This window comes from Channa argus, chromosome 11, assembly GCF_033026475.1.
Source record: "Channa argus isolate prfri chromosome 11, Channa argus male v1.0, whole genome shotgun sequence".
NCBI lineage: Eukaryota > Metazoa > Chordata > Actinopteri > Anabantiformes > Channidae > Channa > Channa argus.
Genome location: NC_090207.1, coordinates 542,778 through 567,416, shown reverse-complemented (window position 1 = coordinate 567,416; position 24,639 = coordinate 542,778). Strand labels below are relative to the sequence as shown.

The following is a 24,639-nucleotide window of genomic DNA, read 5'->3' as shown; positions in this document are numbered from 1 at the left end:
GGTGATTAGCAGTAATAATTTATGATCTGTTTCTGATCTTTTACACTGAATCTAAACCAGCAGTTATTTGGTGAGTCGAAGCCCGGTAGAAATTGGGGAGGGTTGCGTCAGGAAGGGCATCCGGTGTAAATACTGTGCCAAATCAACATGCGGACAATGATCCGCTGTGGTGACCCTGAACTCAGGTGATAAGCCGACGGGACAAAAACCAAAAACAACAAAATGCTGGTATATTCAATCTATTGAAGATTTAAGTCATGATCGTGGTGGAGGAAGAAGAGTCAAGGTATGAGCAGCAGCTGCTGGTTTTCTCAAGTTCTGCTGATGATAAAAACTCTGCAGCAACTTTCCCCGTCAAGATGAACTCACTTTAATTCAAGACAGAATTAAATTGGCCTAGAACAAAGCAGCAGTTCAGTTTAATGCCCAGACAGACTATCACATCATCTGCACATCTTATGTTACTGAAGAAAAGCTTGTGTGCTGCAGGGAACATGACCTGAACAGCAAATAGAGAATGACAGAGCAAATAGAGGCAGAAAAAAACAAACAACAGAGCTGCAGACGTTTTCTTCGTTGGTGTTATTACTGAGTTGTCCAGCAGGGACAGCCTTCCTCTGTGCATCAGCGGATAATCCTCATGAGCTCAGCACCTCTTTTTGAAAATAAAGCGAATCAGTAGGGGAATACAGTTCCTCAACTACTTACTAATATTAGGTACTGCAGTATTTCCATTCATGCTAGATTATTTTTAACTCTACTGTGTTTCAGTTCTGTGTTTCTATGACAGATACAGATCACAAATTCATCACAAAGTTTTCCACATAAAACCTAATGGAGCATAAAGAGTATAATACTACTGTAACTCAAGAGTCACAATTTACATTTTTTGTTTCATGAACAAAAATGCTGAATATTGGAAAGTTTCAGATTCTTAAAAACTAATCATCAGATGAATCAAAATTTTAAATTAATTGATAAAAATTTGGTCCAGACTTATATGAAACAGTTAAATTGAGCTCTGTCCAAACAGGCATTTTATAAAAATGCTCCAGTTCTGCAGAATTAATAGTACAGTCACGATATGCAGTATTATACATGTAGTACAACAGTCAAAGGGACATTTTTTCTGCTTTAAGTACTTTTATTTTTAAAGCTTTAAGTATATTTTCCTGATTATGTTTACTGGCACCAACACCGGAGCAACATTTTCAATGCAGCACTTTCATATGCAATGAAATCATTTAGGGTGTGGTATTAGTACATGTACTGAAGGATCTGAGTGTATGTCGACCAACGAAAACTGTTTCACTGTAACAAATGAATCCAGCTCTGAAAGTAGCTAACAGCTTATCTGTGGAGATAAGAAGTTTCCAACCAAGTATAAACAGCAGCAGGTGTTGTGTGTCAGACCCAGACAGGTGAACAAGTGAAGAGGTGATGATGCTGCTGCCGGTGGTTCTGTTTGGTGTGTGGCTGAGCTCAGCATCAGCCGCAAAGGTGAGTAAAAACATCATTAAACTCAATAGTGACATTTCTGTTAACAAAACTAAGTTATGGCTGCTTCAGTACAACTGGAGGATGCACATGTACAAAGCTCCAGGCAAAAAAAGGACTAGAGTCAATATTCATGGTTCCTGTTAAAAAATTCTCAGGGTTCTCTGTGAGGCTTTAGAGGGATTTTAAAGATTGTTCTTATATACAATCCTTTAAAGCTTAAGAGATTCTGCTTTCACAGAGCAGACTGAGCTGCATCTGTATGGAACTAGTTCACATCAGTTCTGCTCCTTAAACATGAGCCCAGTGACATCTGTTCCAGATTTCCTCAGGTCTGATAAAATCTTGTGGATTGAAATGAGAAGTATGATATTTAATATTCGTGCTGACAGCATAAGAGAAGCCATTTATTATCCTATTAGTCAAAAGACTGTTCGTAGCTCAGTTGGTAAGGCAGTCGTCTACAGACCACAGGGTCAGTGTTTCAATCTTCGGTCCCAGCCATATGTCAAAGTGTCTCTGGGCAAGACACTGAACCCCTAAAAGCCCATTTCCATCCCCAGCTGTGCAGTTCTGGTCCAAGCCCGGTAGAAATAGGGGAGGGTTGCGTCAGGAAGGGCATCCGGCTTAAAAACTGTGCCACATCAACTTGTGGACAATGATCCGCTGTGGCGACCCTGAACTCACAGGATAAGTGGAAAGGACAAAAAAAAAAAGTCAAAAGACTGTTCATGGGAGCCGTCTGTGTTGACCTGATGTTGAGAAATAAATAGTAATTTTCACGCTGAATCCAACAGGTCAGGAACTTGGCCTTACTTATATCTGTAAGATTCTTTACTAGATGAAAGAAACCAGGATCACAAAAGCACTCAGCTACAAAAACTACTGCTTTTAGATTTAATTTGAGTAAAACAATATGTATACTTTGTACTTTAAAGAAACAAATAATATATGATGAATATGATGAATGAAAAGTGATACCTGTTGTGATATTACACACAGTTTGTGTGTGTGTGTGTGTGTGTGTGTGTGTGTGTGTGTGTGTGTGTACTGTGTTCATATATGTGTGTAGCTGGGTGTGGTGCAAACAGAGGGGGGGAAGGTGGAGGGGAAGAACCACAAGATGGGACTCTTCAGGTCTGTTGACGTGTTTAAAGGAATCCCCTTTGCTGACGTCCCTGGAAAGTGGGAGAAACCCAAACCTCATCCTGGATGGAGTGGTAACTCAACTAATACATGACCAACATTAGCTCACACCATCATGACCCATCCACTCTCACTAACCCATTAACTCTCATTAACATTTTAACTCACATCAACTTTCACTCATTCATAAACTCGCACAAATTCATTAACTCACTAACTCATTAACTTACACCAACTCAGTAGTTCAAACTAACTTAATAACTTCCAGTAACTCATTAACTTTCACTAACGCTTACTAACTTGTTAACTTGCAAAAAATTCAAACTCACCAACTCAGTAACTTTCACTGACTCATTAACCCAAACTAACTCCTACTAACTAACTCTAACTCATTAAGTCTCATGAACATGTGAATTCACATGACCTAATTAACCAACTCGGTGAGCCACACCCAGCTCTCACTAAGTCTCACTACATCACACGTTCTTTGTAACCTATTTGTACATTAACACAATCTTCTTGCTGATTCACACGGATTGAAGGCCGCACCATCAGTGTGTGTGTGTCTTCCACATTTACCCAATAGTATTAATAAAGTATTGTTTAAATGATAACTAACATCATGTGTTTGTTGTTTACAGGAATCCTCCAGGCCAATACTTACAGGGACCGCTGCCTACAGGTGACGCTGCTGCAGACAAAAACCCAGGGCAGTGAAGACTGTCTCTACCTGAATGTCTTTGTTCCACAGGGAAACAAATGTAGGTAACACACACCTGTTAGCCTTCCATAAGTTACACCTCTATCATTCTGAATTTTTCAGAGCAAACAACTATCTTCTCATATTTTTCTCCTAATGTGGTTCTACTTTTGAGGTGTAAGCTGGAGACTTATTTACGAATACACTGGAACTGTTCATCATCATGTGTATAGAATGAACATTTGTTTTTACTACCAGACAAAGACAAACCCGCTCCTGTAAAGTTCAGTCCAGTCCTCTAGCACCCAAAGATTTCCCAGCCACCATTTCCACTCTGTGGTGGTTTATAAAGAACTGCTTCTGTCTCTCAGTGTCAACAAACCTCCCGGTGATGGTTTACCTGTTTGGCGGTTCCTTCCTGTTGGGGGCATCTAATGGCGTGGAGCTCTTAGGAAACACTCTGTATGACGGGAAGCAGCTGGCCGAAAGAGGCAACGTCATCGTCGTCACGGTGAACTACAGAGTCGGTACCATGGGTTTCCTCAGCACCGGAGATGCTCGACTGCCAGGTCTGAGACACCAACACTAATCATTTCTACTGTCTAGCACTTTATTATTTACAAATCATATTTGATTGATTTACTGATCCAGGACAGACGTATCGAAACAAAAGTTTCAACATCTAGTGCAGCAAATAATTTTTTAAAAACTGCAACATGGTTTGGGTTAATATGGATCCAGCCTCCAGTATTTGATGGTCAGACGTGGACTGAACTGGTGGCTGCTGGTGAATTCTCAGCATGTGTGTGACCTCCTGTGTTTGTGTGTGTGTGTGTGTGTGTGTATGTGTGTGTGTGAGTGTGGCCTTATCAGTGTGTTAGCTCAGCTGCTGATGGCCCCTCGGGTTGTGTGAGTCTGTTTCAGCATCTACACTGAGTAATGTTTGACAGAGTCAGGAGAACAGGTGTAGCTAAGCCATCAGTAGGGACGGTTCAGTGCCTTGGGGCCCTCGGGATCCTCTGTTAGTAACTTTTCCTTTTGGGAAGCTAAAGTTAAACGACACAAAGAAACCGCAGACGTCTCTTTGGATGTGGGGCTCTTTTGGGCGGGCGGTGCTCGGTATCAGGTAGGAGGTGGTTCAGGCTTACCTGTCTACCTGTGAGAAGCAGGACATATCAGAGCTTGTGGAACATTCATCTGAAACAGAAGGTATGAAGAACAGCAAAATGTTTGATCCTAAACTCTCTTGTTGTAAAAACAAAAGCATCAGAGTGTCTGAGTGAATAATTAAATTCCAGGAGAGTCTGTCAGTCTGACTGCTGCAGGCAATCAACACTTTGTGAACGTGATGGCAATTTCGCCTCAGTCTGTGAGAGAAAGCTCTGACCAAGTCACTTCTTTCACCTGTCAGGTAACTACGGTCTGTGGGATCAGCATGCTGCCATCTCATGGATCCGCAGGAACATTGAGGCCTTTGGAGGAAACCCCTATAACATCACCATCTTCGGCCAATCAGCTGGAGCTGCCAGCGTTAGCTTCCAGGTCAGAGGGTAACATATGTTCACATTAATGACACATTATTTGTGCTGGTGTGACTTCTAATAAATCTGTAAAGAAAGATAAGATATTCAAAGGTAATGTGAAGGAACCTAAACCTGATGAAAGTTAATGTGCAATTGCCTGTGAAAGTCAGTAGGATAAAACGTAAAACTTAATGTGAAAAAATGTTATGTAATATGAGAGATAATAAAAATATCCCCATTACGATCTTTAAGGTGCTTTGTATTCTCCGCAGACTAGAACACAACGGACTGTCTTTTCATTTGCCTGTCTCCACAGATGCTGTCTCCCTACAGTAAAGGGTTGTTTCGCAGAGCCATCACTCAGGGGGGTGTGGCCCTCAGTCCCTGGGCCCTGCAGAAGAACCCCATGGCTCTCACCAAGAAGGTCCACAGACACTTGGCTGCACTTCTGCATCACAGATTAAATTACCAACAATGATTAATATCCTGGTACATAGTTACCACAGGACAGGATGTAAATGTGATGCTTATAATACTTTTATATAAGAAAAGCTTGAAGCTTGACTTGTACTTATATAGAATATTTAACATTGTAGTAGTGAAGCCTTTTAATTCTGCAGATTGCTCGTAAGGTCGGCTGTTCTAGGACCAATGTGGACGAGATGGTGACGTGTCTGAAGTTGAGTGACCCAGTTGGACTCACCATGGCTGGAAAAATCGATGTGCTGCTTATTCTCGGAAAAGGTTAGAACAGCTGAAATACAACTTGTTTCCACTGTCATTGTTCTAATGACAGTGCTCTTAACCAGATTCTGACCAGTAAAGGCAGAATCTAGATGCAAAATCACCTTCTGGTACCCAAAACCTTTCTGCTGTTTCTTCTGCATCCAGGATATTCATCTGTCAATGTCAGTCTGATATTCACTGCTGTTTTTGACTCGTGGAAGCTACAGAGTGGAATAAGAAACTCTACAGTTTATAGTTTATGACGTGGCTCTCTTAGATTGTGATTACACTGGGCTTGTCCTCGATCCATTTATACTTGTCAGCCAGAGTCTGAACGAGCAGACACTGGACTCAGTAAAAACTATGATTGAAGTGAGCCATCACAGATAATGTTCAGTTACAAATAACATGCAAAATTCCTAATTTTTCTGACTATATTTCCACAATTTTAGTAAATTAGCAAAGATTAACATCAAAACACTAAAATTAAATCAAAATCAGGTGTACAAATGAACAGTTTGGGCCTGAGTCACACTCTGTTTCTGCTTGTCTTACCTGCAGGTGTGGTCATGGATCTGCTTGAACTGGCTCCTGTAATTGATGGCGATTTTATTCCTGCTCATCCCAGTAAACTGTTCCACAACGCTGCTCAGTTTGATTACATGGCTGGAGTGAACAGCATGGACGGACACATCTTTGCTGGAGTCGATGTTCCTAATATTAACATGAAAAATACTACCACTGTGTGAGTGTTCAAATACCACACGACCACAACCTCACTGTTAAATATTTACAACATTCAGAAACGTAGATAATGAGGAGATGGTGGACGTCCAAATTTTAACTGAGATGTTCAATTTCACTGCATGAAAGACTAACAAATAGAGAATCCATTCATTATTATGCTTTGTAGGGTAGTGGGCAGCTGGAACCTATCCTATAGGGCGAGAAGCAGGGTCCACCCTAGACAGGTCTCCAGTATGTCTCAGGGCCAACACAGAGAGACAATTCATACTCCCATTGACCATCTATAGGCAATTTAGAGTCACCAATTAACCTAACATGGATGATGTCTTTGGACTGGCAGGAGACCAGAGTACCCAGAGGAAACCCATGCAATCTTCAAATTTCAAATGTAAACAAACAGATTTGGCATCGTACGAGGCTCTGCACCAGCTTATTCAAAGTGTAACATCTATGGGAGTCGCACACACAACAATAAATTTCATCGCTATGCAGATGACTTACAATTTTATATAGATGTCGATGCCCACGTGAATGCAGCGTCCTGGTGTGTCCAAAACATTTTTTACATTGACACATTGTTCCCTCTGCTCTGCAGCAAAAAGCTGCTCTGTAGAGTCCTGCTGTGATGCAGAGCAGCTGCATCACCTGCAGGTTGAGACAGAAGATGTCAGAGTTCAGCCAAAAAAGGATCCGATTCAGATTTTTCTCAAGACTGAGATACAATGAACTTGTCATAAATGATGGTTAATCAGTGTTTGTCCTCCTGTGTGCTCCTCAGAAAGCAGGTGAAAGGTCTGGTGGCTGGTCTGACTAAAGAGAAGGGGAACGCTGCCATCGAGTCTGCCTACAGCGTTTACACGTCCCATTGGGGTCAGGCTCCAGAGCAGGATATTGTGAAGAAGACGGTTGCTGACATTGAGACAGACTTCCTGTTCTTGGTCCCAACTCAGACTGCTCTCCAACTCCATGCCAGCAACTCCAGGTGAGACTGGTCCAAGGTCCAGGTTTGTCCTAGTTGTCTGTACATCCATGATACACTCCAAACAGAAGCTGAATACTCCTAAAGGGTTTTACTTAAGAGTTAGAAAACAGATATGGGAAAAACAGGGCACAGGTTGTAGCCCACAAATATTGTTTATGTTGTTTCTTCATTTAAGATTTGAAGTCTCCAGAATTTACATATCATGTGGTTCCTTCCTCAGTGGAAGTAACACCTACTCCTACCTTTTCAACATGAAGACTCGCATCCCTCTACTCCCTCACTGGGTGGAGGCAGAGCACTTCGAAGATCTGCAGTACCTGTTTGGTGAACCCTTCTCCATGTCGCTTCTCTACTTCCCCCGGCACAGAGACTTGTCCAAGTACATGATTGCGTACTGGACTAACTTTGCCAGGACCGGGTAAACATGCACTCCACATACGGGTCAATCTTTTACTAATAATAACAACAATTATAATTACTTTTTATTTATAAAGCACTTTACATTTGTGGGCAAATCTCAAAGTGCTACGCAAGCAGAAAGCAGAAAGCAACAAGGAAGAACATTTAGGAAGCCTGAAATGGTCTGAAGTATTCTGGAGTGACATGGCTCTGAACTGTTTTGAGGTAGGGGTGTAACGATCCATGGATCTCAACGATCAGTCAAATAATCAGCAATCTAATGTCAAAGATCAAAAACTTTAAATTTGTTTAGATATAATTTTTACAATGCATTTTTATTTTGACATTCTAACCCCACATTTCTGTCCAAGCGTGTGCTGTCTTAAACCTCAGATCAACTGACTGAAACTGATGTAATTTGCAAAGAATTTAAATGAGTCACAATCAGATTACAAAGGGTTTGACAGTGTGGATGTCAAAGCTGAGGTTGAAGTCAAAGACGATCATAAAGTCTTACTTGTAGTTCTACTGAACAGATAAACAGTAAAAAAGTCAAATCACATTTTGGCAGTATTCGTTAGTTATATGCAATAAAACACTGTTAAATAGGCACATGATAACATTTTATATGATTTTCAGGTACACAGTTACACTGGATCTTAAATGGTCTGAACGTGTGAACTGCTTTAAAGTGAGCTGAACTGACGTTAAATGGTTTGAACTGGTTTGAATGGCTATAGCCAAACTGTATGAGGACTAATGTAAACAGGTCTGAAATGGTGTAAACCAGTCTTTAACACTGGTTTCAACCAGGTGCCACTTTTATATCTCCCCTTCTTTTGTCCAGTGATCCCAGTACAGGCGAGAATAAAGTCCCAGTTCGCTGGCCCAAGTTCACCAAAAACCACCGACCCTATTTGACCATCAACCATAAGATCAACAAATATTCTGTCAGGTACTGCAACGAGTTTTGCTGAGTTTCCATGGCATATATACTGTAATGACGTGTTACCTCCTGTGTTGTAACACGTCTATTGTTTTGTACATTACAGAGCAGCACAATAGATTTAGGTAAATGTAGTAGATGACATCACTCTGAGGTCTTTAATCTTTTCCTGTGGTCTCGTCTCTGCAGCTACGACCTGAGATCAGAGTATGTCACCTACTGGAGCACAACCTACAGCAGGCTGCCGTCGATAAAGAGCAGTGAAGAAGAAAAGTGATCCAGCTGTCAAACAGCAGAGTTTGACTTTGTCAATGACTGTCTTATAATTACTGAAAATAATGTTACATTTAAAAAATCACAAAGCCACAGCAGAAATAAAGCAGAGTGGGGTTTAAAATGAGAAACAAAGCTGTTTAATCCACAGTAGATGAAACTCTCTGTGTAATAAACCAAGCTGAAACCTGCTCTCTGTGCTTTTTATTTCTCCACTGATACAAAGTGATTCTGGTAACAACAGGAGGTGGTTCCCAAACCATGGTCAGAGTCCCCCCACAGGCCCTGAGGTCAGGGGCTGGTTAACAGAACACAATATCTTTGGGTAGATATGATGTGAGATGTGGTGCATGGACTAAATCACATGCATCCCATGCATGTGATAAACAAAGTTGGTGCAGAAAAAGACTGCATAGTTTGAGTTGGACATGGAGGAAGACAAAGTGTCACTGAGGGGAGTTTCACACGAGCACTTAGTTCTGCATTAGAAGTTGCAACAGAGTGTGAAGCAGGAAACAGCGACGACACACTCAACGTCTCTCTGCATCACACTGATACCACAGACGGAGGGAGGGAAGTAAGACAAAGCATGCAAGACACAGAGGACGCCGTCTCTGGAAACAGTCCATTAAAATACTGAAGAGAAGAGACAGGAGGGGAGAAAGGGGGAGAGGCTGAGCGTAAGGAACGAAGTCCTTTAAGTAGATCAAAAAAGTGCAACGAAGACTCAAAGATAAAAAAGAGGAAGAGGAGTGAAGCCATCACAAGGAGAGAGGACAAAGAGGAAGAGGAGGAAAGAGGACGAGCTGTGGTGGACAAACGAGAGCAAACAGAAAGTCAGAGAACAAGGTGAGGGAAGCAAAGAGACGTCCAAGGAGACAGAAACACTAAGAAAAGTGGAGCGAAGTGTCAGCAGAAAACTGAGGTGAGGAGGAGGAGGACAGGAGGACGACCCACAGCATCGCCATGGAGGAGGACATCAGGAAACAGGGGATGCTCTACCTCCAGCAGCAGAGGTTTGGAAAGGTAAGAGTTAAAGGTAGTGTTACCACGCTGGTGTTTTATCAGCCTGCCGGTCTTTATTTCCACTGCTCTGATTCGTCACCATCTGAGCACCATTGCCGCCACACGCAACAGCTGTTTCAACCTGTGAGACCTTTTACGGACATGTTGTAAAGAATCTTCCCTAATGTGAGCAGTACAATGCAAAAGCAACAGACCAGGAATTTTAAATTTGCCTTACAACATTTGCCCTGCAACAGGTGCATCTACAGATTCCTGCAAAGTTTACAGTTGTTTGGATAATTTCACTTCCTAGACAAATAATGGTGCTATTTAGTTTCCATTCAGTCACTTTAGTGAAATTACATCAAAGCAGAAATTAACTAGATGATCAACTGCACGTCCATCTTTAGAGGAACAGATGAAAGAAACCTGATGTGTCCTCTGGTTTCCTGCAGAGATCTTAAGGGTTCTCTAAAGTCACTTCCAACTACTTCCCGAGCTCTTAGTAACTGCCTCATTTCTAGAAGTGGGTTTCAGGTTGTGAGTTGAGAGTAATTATCACAGACTATTAAACTAATTTTACAGAGGTTTCTGCAGCTACATACAGTAGTTCAATGGCTCTGAAACTTGTCCACAGTGTGAAAGAGAGATTCACAATTGATTGAGGTTAACTGCAATTCGGTGAGGGAGCGCAGCAACTATGGTTACTGTACCTGGGTCACAGTTTGGGGGCCGCGTCCTCTGAAGGACGTGGTCAATGGTCTGCGATGTGTCTGTCTGTGGCTGTGAAACACTCCACCTGTTGCTCTTTGTTGCTGACTGACAGATGGTTACCTGTGTGTGTGTGTGTCCCACTGCAGAAGTGGAAGCGTGTGTGGTGCGTCCTGTACAGAGAAAGCTCCTGTTCCATCTCCAGACTAGAGTTCTTTGATTGTAAAGATGGAGGAACCACAGAGAAAAGCGACAAGAATCTGCGCAAACAGCAGGACAACAAGAAGGTACAGCTCACACTGCGACTGCACATTGTCTGGTCTGTACTGAATAGTACTGCATTGTGTGGTCCCTAACTGTACTCTGAGTACTTTGTTCTACTTTCCTGTTATTTTCTTCTGTATTATACACAACTCATCAGTCTGTCATCAGTCCTGTTGCTATAGTGATAATGAACATCGTTATCTAGGTGGTAACAGCTTGTGTGTGTCTCCTAGGTGATCCGTCTGGCAGACTGTATCCGGGTGTCAGAGGTGGAGATGGACGGGTGTCCCAGAGACACGGGACCCTTCCATGTGGAGACGACGGAGAAGATCTACGTGTTTGCTGCAGACAGGAACCAGCTGGATGACTGGACTCACAAACTGTGTGAGATCGCCTTCCCTGTAGGTACACACACGAACTGAAATCCGTCAGGTGACAGCAGCTGGGCCACAGGTGCACAGTCTGAAGTATCAAGACAATTACAGGGGGATTAAAATGAGGTGTGGTGGTGCTTCTATTCGTAATATGAATAATAATATTAATAATAGTTTGGGGTTTTATGATTGTAATATTTGCAGTATAAGTATAAAAAATTGGAATGACTATAGTAACAGTTTGTGAATGATATTATCGGAGGTGGATGATGATGGTTGTGATACAGATTTGTGGAGATGAGTGGCTCTCTGCTCCTGGTGTCCAGTTTAAACTGGTTTAAATTCCCTAACTTTGTTGGAGGCGGATGTTTTCCCACCTGTGAGCACATTCTCTGTCTTTGAGGAACATAAACTTTTTCGATGGTGGACGCTTCAGCTTTGACTTCTATCACCAGGTGATGCTGGTTCAGACGTGTGTTTTCTGTGCCGTCTGGTGAACACTGTGAATGTGACAGTCAAAGCTTGTGTGAATCTTCTGTAGTTGCACATGTGAAATTTGTTTTCATTCCATTTCAAACCCGATCGTTGTGTTAAGACTGTGGTGGGAGTCTGTTGTTTCGTTGACGATTAAACTTGTCTCACAGCAGGTGAAAGTATGTTTGTCGTCCAAAGACTTTTCAATGCTGATAAAGTTTATTCAAACATGAGTCATGAGAACAGGTTTGTCCAGTTACTGTATGAAACTGACTTTGTCTGAACGTTCAGGCTGAAACAGAAATTGGAGAAACTGTAAAGGAGCTTATTTATGGTTCTGCTTTTATCCTACTTTGTCCTTTGTCAACAGTGGAATAGAGGTTGTCCAGCTAATGTCTTAATGTCTTGTTGTGTTCCACCAACTATGAACTGTAGCTGTTTGACAGCTTCTTCTTTTTTACTGATCTTCACTTTTTTTTCAGAAACGGTTAATCTGCTCTTATTTATGGCTCTTCTGGGTTATTTGGTCCTTTCTCATTTCCGTTTATTTAAAAGCTGCTTTTAGCTGCATTCTATTTGTGAGGGTCCATGTGTAACAGTAAACATAACTGTTAGCATAAAGCTCATTTTCATCCACAGGCCCTTTGTCCCAGTCTCTGGTTAGAAATGCATGTCTTCATGTCATCTGGATCTTTCCCCCTCAGTTGTACTGTCCAACTGTCCAAGGCAGAGAAGAAAAGGGTCCAAAAAGTCTCTACGGGACATTTTCTCAGAGCCAAGCTGAACTAACTAAACTAAACTAAACTCTCCACCTGTAGCAAAGGATTTTAGCTGCATCCATAGTCACTTTCTACTTTGTGCAAAATTTGTTAAATCGTATCCAACAGGTTTTTCAGTTGAGATGTGGACAGTCAGCGAACACTAACTTTTGCACTGACACGCATGCTTGAACCCAGTTCAGAATGAAACTTGACTAAACAAATGTTCGAGAAGCTGAAAACAAGTGTTTCTCCTGGTTTTAAATACTGAGGTTTTTGCTGTTACTGTTCCACAGAAAGGTTCAAGTCACTGCAGTACAGCGGGTGAAGTTGAGCTGCAGATATGAGCCGTTCCTGACAACACTGTGCAGATGTGAGCAGATGTGGGGGTTACACAAGAGGCCGGGGGTCAGGGAAATATGGAATTATTCGATTATAATTACTGATGAATTCATGAATCTGTCACCTAAATGCTGCAGCTGTATCGATTCCAGTCGGTTCAAACTTTATTAAAGACTCTGCTGTTGTGTTGAGGTAAAACACTTAAATTAGAAAATAGTGGACCAGGGTTAAATAACAGGAGGTGTGTGTGCGTGTGTGTGATGGTAGCAGCTGTGTGTGCAGATTACACCTCAGTCAACTTTCCAAAGGAACAAGTCTGTGTGAAGTGACACATGTGACAGAGCAGAAGTTGAGCTGTAATGTGAAACACGCCAGCATCAGACGGAAAATCACACACCAAGCGGTGATGACGGCGTGCTGCGTGCCAGCCCCTCCTCACCTGCCGCAAGTGTTTTATACGGGCGCATATGTCAGACTTAGTCGTGTTGTGTCTGTGACGTGGAAACATGTCTCCGATATTTGCTGCCGGGCCAACATCTGTGGCGAAGGCGGCTGTTTGAGGAACGTGAGTTAGCAAATGTTAAATGTGTCAACAGCAACTAAACAGTGTAAACTAAGTTCTGCTTTGAGGAAGCAAAGTGTGAAAATTTAATCAAGACAGAAACATGTCTTACTAGAAGTTTTAGGAAACAAACTGTCTGTTTCTAGGTTAAATACTGTTGGTCATCAACTGTGCACGTCTGACTTCACACAGCACCTCCAAAATAAAAGCACAAACAGGCTCACAGGACTGAGCAGGCACATCACATGGCTTCCTCTGGGGTATAAATAGCACGATAATGACAGACAGCTAAGTCCTTCCTCTTCTCTCTCTGTGACAGGAAATAAACACGTTGTCTTTGCTGCCATATCAGATATGTAGTCTGGTACTAACTCTGACCCCAATCACAAACTTTCCACCAAGGTGCCAGGTTAAACACCACACATTTGTATTATGAAGATTCACTGATGCTTGCAAACTCAGGCTATATGTTAAAAATGTTCAAATGTTTGCAAAGATCCAACATCCAAAGTCCTTTCATTCTACTTTTGGAAAGTCTAGGAACAGCATATAGGCCTGCACTGAAGTGGTCTACTGGGAGGATATGGTACTATGAGGTCTGTTATATATGATGGAGCGCAACCATTAAGAGCTTCCTGTACAGGTGGTCACATAATTGCTTTGCATCTACTTTTTCAAGCATTTTAGAAATCAAGCAGAGGTTGGTCTGTAATTGTGTTAAACACCTGTTTTTTTCAGTAGTGCTTTAATTACAGCTGCCTTATAGGCCTGTGGTTCATAGCCTTTTTCTAAACATAGATTGATGATGTCTAATTCCAACGTGTCTATTAAGGTAATGTAAAACATGCCGTCTGCTTGGGATGGGTCAGATGCAAATCTAACATAAAACCTGCAGCTTGCACAGGTTTTATACTGTTATACTGTTACTCTTATAAAGAAAAGTTCAGACACGCCAGTGAACGTTTTAGCTCAGAAATCAGAAAATGGCCTTCCTGGTTCCGGGTTCTCGAAGATGTTCCAGGAGTTTTGTTTTTGTCAGAATTTGAATGCAAAATGTATAAAAATGTTTGATTCAAAGCAGAAGCAGCATCATAAGTTCACACTTCAGCTATTTCAGCATAATTAACATGTGCTGAATCATTTCTGGTTTTTACTTTTGCTTCGTCCTCTTTAGATTTACTGCAATCTAATCTCACTCATTCAGTGCTGAGTGAGGGTTTAATCTGTTGGAAAATAAACACATCAACTGTACATTTCGACAAGAACCTACATGAAATCAATCAGCTGCTCTTAAAGAATCTCTTTTCACACAGTGTCCCAGTAAAGCCAGCAGGTTTTGGACAAACGTAGTCCCTGTTGTGGACATTTCAGTGTAAAAGATGCAGCTCTAACAGTTTGCGTTGCTGTGTGCAGATGAGCTGGATGGAGCACAGCGTGAAGCGAGGCAGTCTGCACAGAGGAAACAGGGTGGAAGAAGACGCTGGGATGGAGGACAACTCGCTGTACAGCGGCAGAGAGACAGGTACATGTTTTCACCTGTCCAACCTCTGGTAGGTTAGTTAGAAAGTGACTTCAGTGTTTGACGTCACACATCCTGTCAGCATCACCCACGCCCAGTTTTGACCATCTCTTTGCACGTCGATCTCGTTCCGACAGGATGAATCTCACAGGTCAAAGGCAAACTCAAAAACCTTCAGCAAACCTTCTGTCAAAGGAGTCCAATCAGGCAGAAGTGTTAGTTTTAGATGCTCAGCTTCTTTTCTGAGAAACCACAGCTGAAGGAAAAGCTCCCTTTGTGGTGACAAACACAAGCTGCTTCGTGTTCACAGGAAACCACACTGCCAGTGTTATTATCACGGACTGTCTTCAGAGTCCACATGTTGTCCCAGTGTGGTACCAGTTACTGACAGTTGTCTCTGTGTTGTTGAACACATTCATAAAATAAACAGTTAAAACTGAGGAAGGTGATGATTTTTCATCCAAGTGCAGTAAACTAAGTAAGTCCGTCTCAAACCAGAGCGACGTTCTTCTCTGACCTCCACCAAGAGCGAAACAGTCCGACCAGTTATTCCGAAAGCGTGTCAACCTGTTGTCCTGCTGCTTTCCCAGGCTCCTTTTTCTCCAGTTTTCTACTTTACATCACATTCTTATCAAATTGATGTAAACTGCGAAGTGCACACTTTGTAAAGTCTCGAAACACTCGCACATAATCAATAATTATATTTCAGACTTTCACTATAGCAGGTTAAGCAAGATCTAAATGGTGCTGGTTCACTGGGACATGTGACACATCACTGGTAATGGTCATAAAATGTTTCAGATGCCCCACAATCAGTACGTCTTCCTTTTCGAGCTGGACTGGGCACATGTGTGTTTAAGGTGTTTCTACGTCCAGTCACGGCGATGTGACAAAAAGATTATATACACACAGTTCAATGTGCGTTTGTGAACATGGAAAAACCTTTTTGCCTCAGGCCGTGTAGTTGTGCAGCAGATTCAGTCAGAACTTCCTCTGTCACACCTTGAACTAAACCTCACTTCCTTCCTGAGTCGCACTTTTCCCATCACTGCTAAATTTAGCAGCCTGTGGCCAAAAGAACAGCTTCTTCTGCTGCAACACAGACTCACACAGTTTATGTGTGAGTTTAAGTATTCGTAGTATTCTTTTGGGTCCTGGTTATTTACAGTTAGTTTACAGTGACCAAAACTATACAGACAGCTGAAAACAGGATGTGTGACTGTGTCAGTGCTTAATGAAGGCCTCCAGGAGGAATCCAGGATGTTAACAACATCTCTAGTGACTGGTATTTGATTGTATAGGTCAGAGATGTGTTTCCACAAATACAAGTTAAACTAGCTAACACACAGGGAAACAGCCGTCTCCGCACTCGGTATAGAATGTCACACGTACGGAGAATTCAAGCTGTGTAGTAACCAATCAGTCTGTAGCTGGTTGAGCTGGTGAAATGTTGACACACTCTTTGTTTTGGACGTCAAACAGCTGTAGAAATGCAGATGAAGTAACAGGCTCTTGAACAATCACTGCGTTCATCGTTGTAGTGTATTTAAGCAAAGCTCATCTCCACCTGGGAGTTAGTGACACTCGGTCTGATTGGAACCAGTTTTTGACCTGTTTCATTAGAGTCTCTGAAGTGTCAGGGCTCCTCAGGTTTGTGTGGTGTTCTCTCCCTTTAGGCTTTGTTCAGATCATCTCAGTGAAAACTCCTCATCTTACACATGTGGCGTTTTGGATAAGTTAATGACATTGTCCAAAGGTGATTGTTAATGTTTCCTGTTTGAAAGCCAAAGAGCGCTTTGCTGTGGTTTGGTGTCTGACTTTTTGTGATGAGGCCCGTTCAGGAACCCAGCCAGAACTGGATCCCAAAACTCCTAGTGCAGAGAGGAAACTGCAGCAGAGGCAGGTTGCTGCAGTGGGTTTTCGAAGGTTTCCCCTTTTCAACTGAAATTTGCTAAAGCTCTGCAGAAACCAAGAAGCTGCAAACATCAACTTTTTTACTGCATCAAGTCTGTTTGCAGTTTCCAATGGGTCTAAAAGACACAAAGTTCTTTTAGTTTGTGGTTAGTCTTTTCAGGAACTCAAAAAAAAAAAAAATGGGACAATAAGTTTGAAAAACTGCAATGTGTAAAGATGATGTACCACTCTGATAGCATTACTGCTATCAAACATGTGTATTTGTACTTGTTAGTGGAAACTTGTGTGTGTGTGTGAGAGATCCGGCTGCGGTTGCGTGCATGCGCTTTGGTGCAGCCTGTCGCTGGGTGTTGCAGTGCGGCAGTGGCCAGTGGCAGCAGGACGACCTCAGCTTTTATCTTCACAGGACACACTTCCTGTTTCTCAACAGAAGGCTGCACAAGTATCACATCCTGTACACAAGTCAAAGACTCATCCAACTATGTAAAAAGTACTTCATTACAAGTAATCAGTCTATAAGAAATATTGCATTTAGCTGAGCTCAAGGAAGATGCAGAATATTTTGGTCCTTTTTAAATTGATTTCTGGCATTTTTTGAAGTTTTGTGAAGCTTCCCTTTGGATCGTAATCTTGGTAACAATAAATCAGATCATCACTGAGTGTAAATCACTTCACGACATGTCTGATCTAATCTCTCTGAAAGTTATCAGACGGTCCCCTGATTGTTGCCCTGCTACACTCACAGAATGCAATGCAACACCTGCACAATACTGCACCAGCAGAATGTAGTACAATATGTGCAGGACAAACCTAACGTCTGTGGGATCCTGTGGAATGGCTGCAACACCAGGGATAGGAATTTATAGTCTGTTGCAAATTTGAGCAGCATATAGCTGAAAAAATAAAATCCTCCAGATGACCTCACCCAGAGGAGTTTTTCTTCATTAGCAGTTCAGATGATGACATCTGGAGGAGCTCTGGAAAAGCAGATTGACTACGGTTACAAACTCCATACTGTAAGCGATGAGATGACATAATCTGAACTGAAGGTTCAGTTATTGAGGTTATTGAGCATATTTCTACCAAAAAGGAAACTCATTGAGTCACTGTAACTTTCAATAATTAGAATTAGTCACTGTCATTTCAGTGCCTGTACAGACTGGAGTGTGTGTGAGTGGAAATTTCACACATCAATTTACAGAAACAAAACAGCAAATCTAAACAAACATCTGATCAGAGTCAAGAATGTTTTGTTCCTGTCTTGGTCCTCGTCTCAGTCCAGTCTCATGACACCACAAGGGTAAAAGTAGCTTTGAAGTGGCCTGAAAAAACAGTGTCAATTTTTGGTTGGAGTGATTCACACGACAGTATAGTGCTAAAAGCAGCTCTTCAGTCTAAAAGTCAGTCTAACCCTAAAAATGTCAAAATGCACTGGGAGCTGATTTTTATTGATGAGATGCAGATTATCCATCAAACCAAAAATGCTTCAGACCCTCTCTTTTTTAAGTTAAGGGAAATGATCTCCACCTAACACACGTGTTTAACCAGTTTCCTGTGGACACAGAACAAATTTCAGCTGCCATCTCTTTTTGTACACCACAGTATCTGATCCTGCAGTACAACATCCAGTTGAGACCCTCACAGCAGCTGGTTTGGGTTGTTGAAAGATCTGCAGCTAAAAAAAACAACATGTTCCGTCACTTTGAAACAAAGACAGCATCTTACCCTAATTCTGACCAAAGTGCTTTCTTAGCCTAACCACAAACACCAAACGCTGAAGTCGAACTGAGGTCTGTGAAACCGTAGACTCATGACTAAAACTGTGTATCCTCAGACAGAAATAGATTTTTACTGTACATCATCTTTTTGCAGACTAATAAAGACAAACATCTTCCTGCTTCTTTTTTCTAATACTGTTGTCATGTTAATGAACCTTATTTCCACTGCCACACTTCACCATGAATGATAATATAAACAGCTTGAACGCCAGTTTGCAGAATGTTACATATAAGGAAGAAGATTGAGGAAGATTTACTGACTGTGATGTGTCTGGGAGATTCCATGACAAATGAATGTTACAAACGGCTGCATCCGTCTGTAGCGTCACTATCACAGATTTGTGCCCAATTTGTGATTCAAAATTAACCGGTTAAATGTGCTGTCAATGAAAGTGTAGATTTCAATGTAAGAAGCTAAATAAAGTTGTAATAAATACCTGTGTGCACAGGTCCTGCAGCATGCAACAGGGTTTAGAAAGAAGCCATAGTGACGTTTTAGTGAAGCATGTGGTGGTTCTGTTATGCTGAAGGAAATGTAGCATCTGGTGCCTGAGGAGCAGAAATCATGGCAAACAAAAGCGTAAAATAAAATGCAGGAAAACAGACGGACTGGAGAACTGCGTTTTTTATCTGGTTTACTTATCTGATGAACAGCTCTACCCATTCTTTCTGTGTGTGAGGCATTTAGGGACCCGCAGTTACAATTAAAACCCGTCAATGAAACAAGTATCTCACAGAAATGGGCCTTTATACTTTACATACACAGAGCACAGTACATATGGTGTAAGTGCTTTAGATAAAACAAGAATGTTAAAAGTAAAAACAGGCTGAGGAAATGAGTAAAATGTGGAAAATAGAGAAGAAATAAAAGCAGGTAGTTGTTTTATATACAGTGGTACTATATATAGTACTACAGACGGCCTTGCAGTACAACAAAAGAAACATAATTGAGGTCATGCCGCTGTTGATGCTGCTACTGTTTCCCCACATCCTCAGACACCTGCAGCACACACACCTGTGTGAGTGACTCTCCATGTGTGTATGTGGTTTCCTATATCATGGTGAACTGCTGCAGACACAACTCAACAGTTCCTCATAATTTATCATCAGCTCCTGCAGGAAGCGATGGGAGAACAGGCTGTGTCTCGCTGCTAGAGGGCAGCAGTGATCTGTGGGTAGACTCAGTGTCTCCCATCATTTATACCTGTGCAGATTTACTGACTTAGAGGTGAAGAATTACGATGTTAAAATGCAACTAAATGCAACCACTAACTAAAGGATTGGTGAATAGTAATGAATGTTTTTTAACAGTAATTGGTCAGAAATCAGGTTTGCGGAGAGTTTTTTCCATGAATCTGTCCATGAATTAAACTCAAGTCCTGAACATTTCAGCTTTTTTAAGAAAACTTATTAATGAGGCAAATGTGGGACAAATCTAGACCAGATGTGTACTTATCAACAACATCACATACTAACACTGTGAGTGTGTGTGTTTATGCATTTTGCAGTTTCAGTGCGAGACTTCAGAGTGTGTATACGGAGGACAGACGCATCTGATCGCTGTAGACTGAAAGGAGACGGCATCCTGCGAGCAGATGTGGATGCTCTTCACCTGCTGGATAAGACAGGAGACGTGGTCTACACCTGGCCGTACAGATACCTGCGCCGCTTCGGGCGAGACAAGGTGACACACACACACACACACACACAAATCCAGCTTGAAGCTGAACTTTAAAGGTCTGAGCCCTAAAACTAAAATCTTTAAGGCCCAGACAACATGTCCTCCTGATGTGGAAGTGTCCACCTCCTGAGACCATCACGTCCGCAGCTTGTTCTAAAGTCAGTATTAATGCACCTTTGACTCTGACATTGTTTTCTCTCCTCAGACCACCTTCTCCTTTGAGGCTGGGCGGAGGTGTGAATCGGGGGAGGGGGGTTTCGAGTTCGACACAAAACAAGGAAACGTCCTGTTTCAGGTTGTAGAGGCAGCTATCAACATGCAGAGGATCTCCCTCCCTCACAGACAGGTCTCTGCCGGGGGCCAGGGGAGTGTAGAGACCCCTCAGAACCTCACCCTGCCCACCACACCTCACAACACCCAACCAGGGCAGAGCAGGACACCACCACCACCACAGCCCCGCAGCCACATCGCACAAGCTCCTGCTCCCCAGGTCAGATAATATTACAGCTCATCTGAATGTGGTTTCAAAATAAAAACAACACAACCAGGGTCTTCAGAATAAATTCACAAATTAAGTCAGATTTTTTTAAAAGTAATGTTAAAAGAAGTCAAATTAAGTCCAGTATTTTCAGACTAATGTGAGGATTTTAAGAATAATCTCAGGATTTTATAAACAAGTCAGAATGAAGAAATTCTTAAAGTCAGAATTTGCAAAAAATACAAACAAAAGGATTCAAAGGATTTAAAGTGTTTATTGTCATATGCACAGACAGAAACCATGTTTCCCTGCACAATGAAATTCTTACTTTGCCGTCAAAAATAAATGCCGTATAGTAAAGTAAAATAAAATAAATAAATAAATAAATAAGAGTAATAAAGGCAATAAAAAGGGAGGTAGTGCAGTTCTGATAAGTAATGAATGTGCAAAAGCAAAAATGTAAAGCAATGTGAACAGTTATGTCCATGATTGGAAACTCCTGTCAGCTGTTTAGGAGTCTGATGGCAGAGGGGAAGAAAGAGTTCTTCAGTCCGGAGTCCTGCATTTCACACTTCTGTACCTCCGTCTTGAGGGTAGAAGTGTGAACAGTCCGTGCTGGGGGTGGAAGGGGTCTTTGAGGATGGAAGCAAAAATAGATCTTGCATAGTAAATAAATAAATAAATTCATATGATATGTCAATTAAGTCAGCATGTTCCTCAGTGAAGTCAGGATTGTAGTGTTTTCAAAATAAAGTTAACACTTTCAGAATAAAATAAATAAATTCATTGCTTCGTTTTATATTTTCTGAATAAATTCAAGATTAAAATCTGAATTTTAAAGAAAAAGTCACAAGTTGAGTTAGATCACCTGGATTTAAACGGACACAGACCCAAAGCTAAGCAGCTAATGTTAACATCACGTTAATTTTTCCTTCAAAACAGATGCTGAAATTTCACATAGGCTTTACCAACAGCCTTCAACTGTGAACTGATGACTTTTTTAAACAAACCAGACGATGTCAGAGGTGTCACTGCCTAAGGAAAAACTTTAAAAACTAGAGGAGTTTCAGTAACATGAGAGGCACAAACTGGGGCTATGGACCTGCCGTTTCCAGACATTTATGTCAAATGTCATTTAGTCATATGACATATTAGTCAACTGCAGCGACCTGGTGTTTTATTGGGTAGAATATCAGGCAGTGATGCCGAAGTCTACAGGTTTAAATCCCAGCACAAACACCACCTGTGGCTGTCAACTGCTGCTCCCAAGGGGGTGGGTCAAATGCAGAGAAACAATATGTGCAACATCTATATGTGCTCAACAACGGCACGAAAGCCTTTCATTAATATGAGCGTGAGGAACAGGGAGTGTATGTAACTGGTGCACTAACCAGCTGTATATAACTACAGTAAGGATAAAACTTATTTGATTATGATTTAGATGTGGGAGCCCTGTAGAAATTACTTTTAAAAGGCACCACCTCATACAGGAAACGATGCCTTTAACCAGGATCCACCTTCCTTTGGTTGAAGGTATCACAGCAGTGTCATAACATTTTGTATTACAGATTAAGTGTCATTACCAACATTGCGGTGTTGTCATTTGACTGATGAATTCTGGGATTGTGTGACATCATCTCCCAGAGCTCTACAGTCAGGAGTTACAGGTTTAGTTAAAAATTTCAGAATAAAATCACGACTTAGAAAATACTTTTTTAAAATAAAGTCCTAAAAATGTTTTAGCATTTTAAAATGTATTAATAAATGACTGTTTTGTCTTGTAGGTTACCAAATGTGTGAATGTTTTCTGTCTGCAGGCAGCTGACGAGGTGTACAGCATGGTGACTGAGCCTCCAAAAGTTCCAATGGAAGAGAGTTCCACCTCTTCACAACAGCAGCAGCAACAGCGCCCCCAGCTGGTAGGAGACTTTCTGCAAAATATACAAAGAGCTTTACTATGACTCAGAGACACAATAAACACTTCCCTGCCACTTTATTTGAGACATCTTGTTAGTATTAGTTTGGACTGTTATTTTGCCTTCAGAACTGGCCGCATCAGTTAGGATGAAGTAGGAATCTTTTGTTTTATTTTTTACTATGAAGACCAGTTGCCACTGAGTAGCATCTGGGTTTAGAGCCTCATTGCAATGACAACAGCTCCAGTTTCATTTTAAACTAGCTTAAAAAAAAAACCATTTAAACCCAGACTGATGTCAGCTCATCAACATTATGGTTTGGAGAACAACTATTAAGAATGAGGCCCTGGATTATTCATGGTAACTTAAATAAACGTGGAGTGTTTAGGTGTTAAACTGCTCCACCTGCTGGACAGGTTCAGGTACAATTACTGATTAAAACTGGGACAGTATAAAACAACTCAAATAAACCTGATTGATATGAAAGTTCTGTCCACTGTCTCCTCTTGATTTCAGTCCCGTCTGGAGCCTCCAGTGGACAAAGTGCTGACCGGGGTGAAGAGTCTGACTCTGGATACTCGGGGCCTCCCTGTCCCCCGTAAGAACCAGGTAAAGATGATCTCCAGCTGTCCGCTGCCCAATGCAGAGGCCGGCCCAAACCCAGCCACCGGCCCCGTCTCCATCGCTACCCCCAACGCCCGCCTCAGCCCTAACCTGAGCTCCACTCCAACCCCGGGGGACATGTACTCCCAGATCACGATGCCGGTCGCTATCGAGCGAGGCACCAAGAGGGAGAAAAGAGGGGACAGGGGAGGCAGCGTTGCTTCCCCCTGCACCCCCCCTGTAATCACCCCCGACCCAGAGTACTCCCTGCCCTTCGACACCATTGCCAAGAACCCCATGTCAAACGTTCGCAACTCGCGTCGGGGTCGTGTCTCAGAATCCACTGCTGACCCAGTTTACGACAGCATCGACGAGCTGAAGATCAGAAATGTCTTCCCATGCAAAGTCGACAGCTTCAGGCAGTCAGATGGAAAGGTGGAACACATATATGACGAACCAGAAGGATGCGCCATCCCCCCCGCACAGAAAGCTTCCCTCTCACTGTACGACGACCCCGACGAGATGAGAGTAGAAGCCTGGAGGATCATGGGTACAGCTGCAGACCCTAAAGGTCACGAGTATCCATACAACCCTAGAGTGGATGACTACGCTGTGCCCAAAAGGCCCCAGAGAGCGTTTCCTGTCCAACAGATCACCACTGAAGGAGAAGGTAATGATGATGATGATGATGATGACAATAATGATGGTGAGCAGCAGGAACTGCAGGAGCAGCAGGTGGAGCAGCAGCAGCGTCGGGATTCACCATACAACAACGTGATGGTAAAGATGGTGTAGAGTTAATAAACGTTACCTGCTGATCAGAGAATCTCCATGGACAGAGCACTGAAGGAAGTGTGTTACGTGAATGGAACTAGAACTGAATGTAATCTGGTTCAGTCTGTGTAAAAGTTTAACAGAATGAACATGATCAGAAACAGACATGTATTGTCCAACGCTGTCTTCCTGTGAAAACATGAATATGTATTGGTAATCAGTGGATAATTTTGTTCTGATGCAACTTTTGTTTTGAATGAATGAATAAACTAATATTAACTAATGGACAGTGAGTTATGAGGAGACCTGTCACCTCACGAAGTTTGTGTGGGGTTAAGTTTAGGAAACTCAAGTTTTAGAGAAAGATGGTGTTTTTTGGCTAAAAATTAATAAACATGTCAGAAAACTATTCAAAAATTAGTTTCCTAAATCAAAACCGACAGTGAATTGTCTCTATTCCCTGACCATTTTTAAAATGATTTCTCCAGATGCTCTGAAACTCCATAATTTCACTAGATCATGAAGATGTGCAGATCCCTGGCCTACT

The 24,639-nt window shown here is 42.0% G+C and overlaps 2 protein-coding genes across 2 annotated transcripts; both read left to right on the top strand.

Moving 5' to 3' along the window:
• Window positions 1-1,411: 1,411 nt before the first annotated feature.
• On the top strand, window positions 1,412-9,130 carry LOC137135823 (bile salt-activated lipase-like). Its single transcript, XM_067520440.1, has 12 exons — window positions 1,412-1,500; window positions 2,570-2,717; window positions 3,285-3,404; window positions 3,715-3,912; window positions 4,755-4,885; window positions 5,183-5,290; window positions 5,487-5,610; window positions 6,154-6,337; window positions 7,118-7,321; window positions 7,542-7,739; window positions 8,568-8,675; window positions 8,856-9,130. Exons 1-12 carry the CDS (start codon window positions 1,441-1,443, stop codon window positions 8,941-8,943), a joined length of 1,671 nt encoding a protein of 556 aa, XP_067376541.1. The 5' UTR covers window positions 1,412-1,440; the 3' UTR covers window positions 8,944-9,130.
• A 331-nt stretch (window positions 9,131-9,461) lies between these two features.
• On the top strand, window positions 9,462-24,375 carry dok2 (docking protein 2). The gene is made up of 8 exons (XM_067520439.1): window positions 9,462-9,965; window positions 10,805-10,942; window positions 11,153-11,320; window positions 14,843-14,951; window positions 20,149-20,324; window positions 20,527-20,811; window positions 22,617-22,718; window positions 23,232-24,375. The coding sequence occupies exons 1-8, from the start codon at window positions 9,906-9,908 to the stop codon at window positions 24,111-24,113; spliced, it is 1,920 nt and encodes a 639-aa protein (XP_067376540.1). The 5' UTR covers window positions 9,462-9,905; the 3' UTR covers window positions 24,114-24,375.
• The last annotated feature ends 264 nt before the right edge of the window (window positions 24,376-24,639 follow it).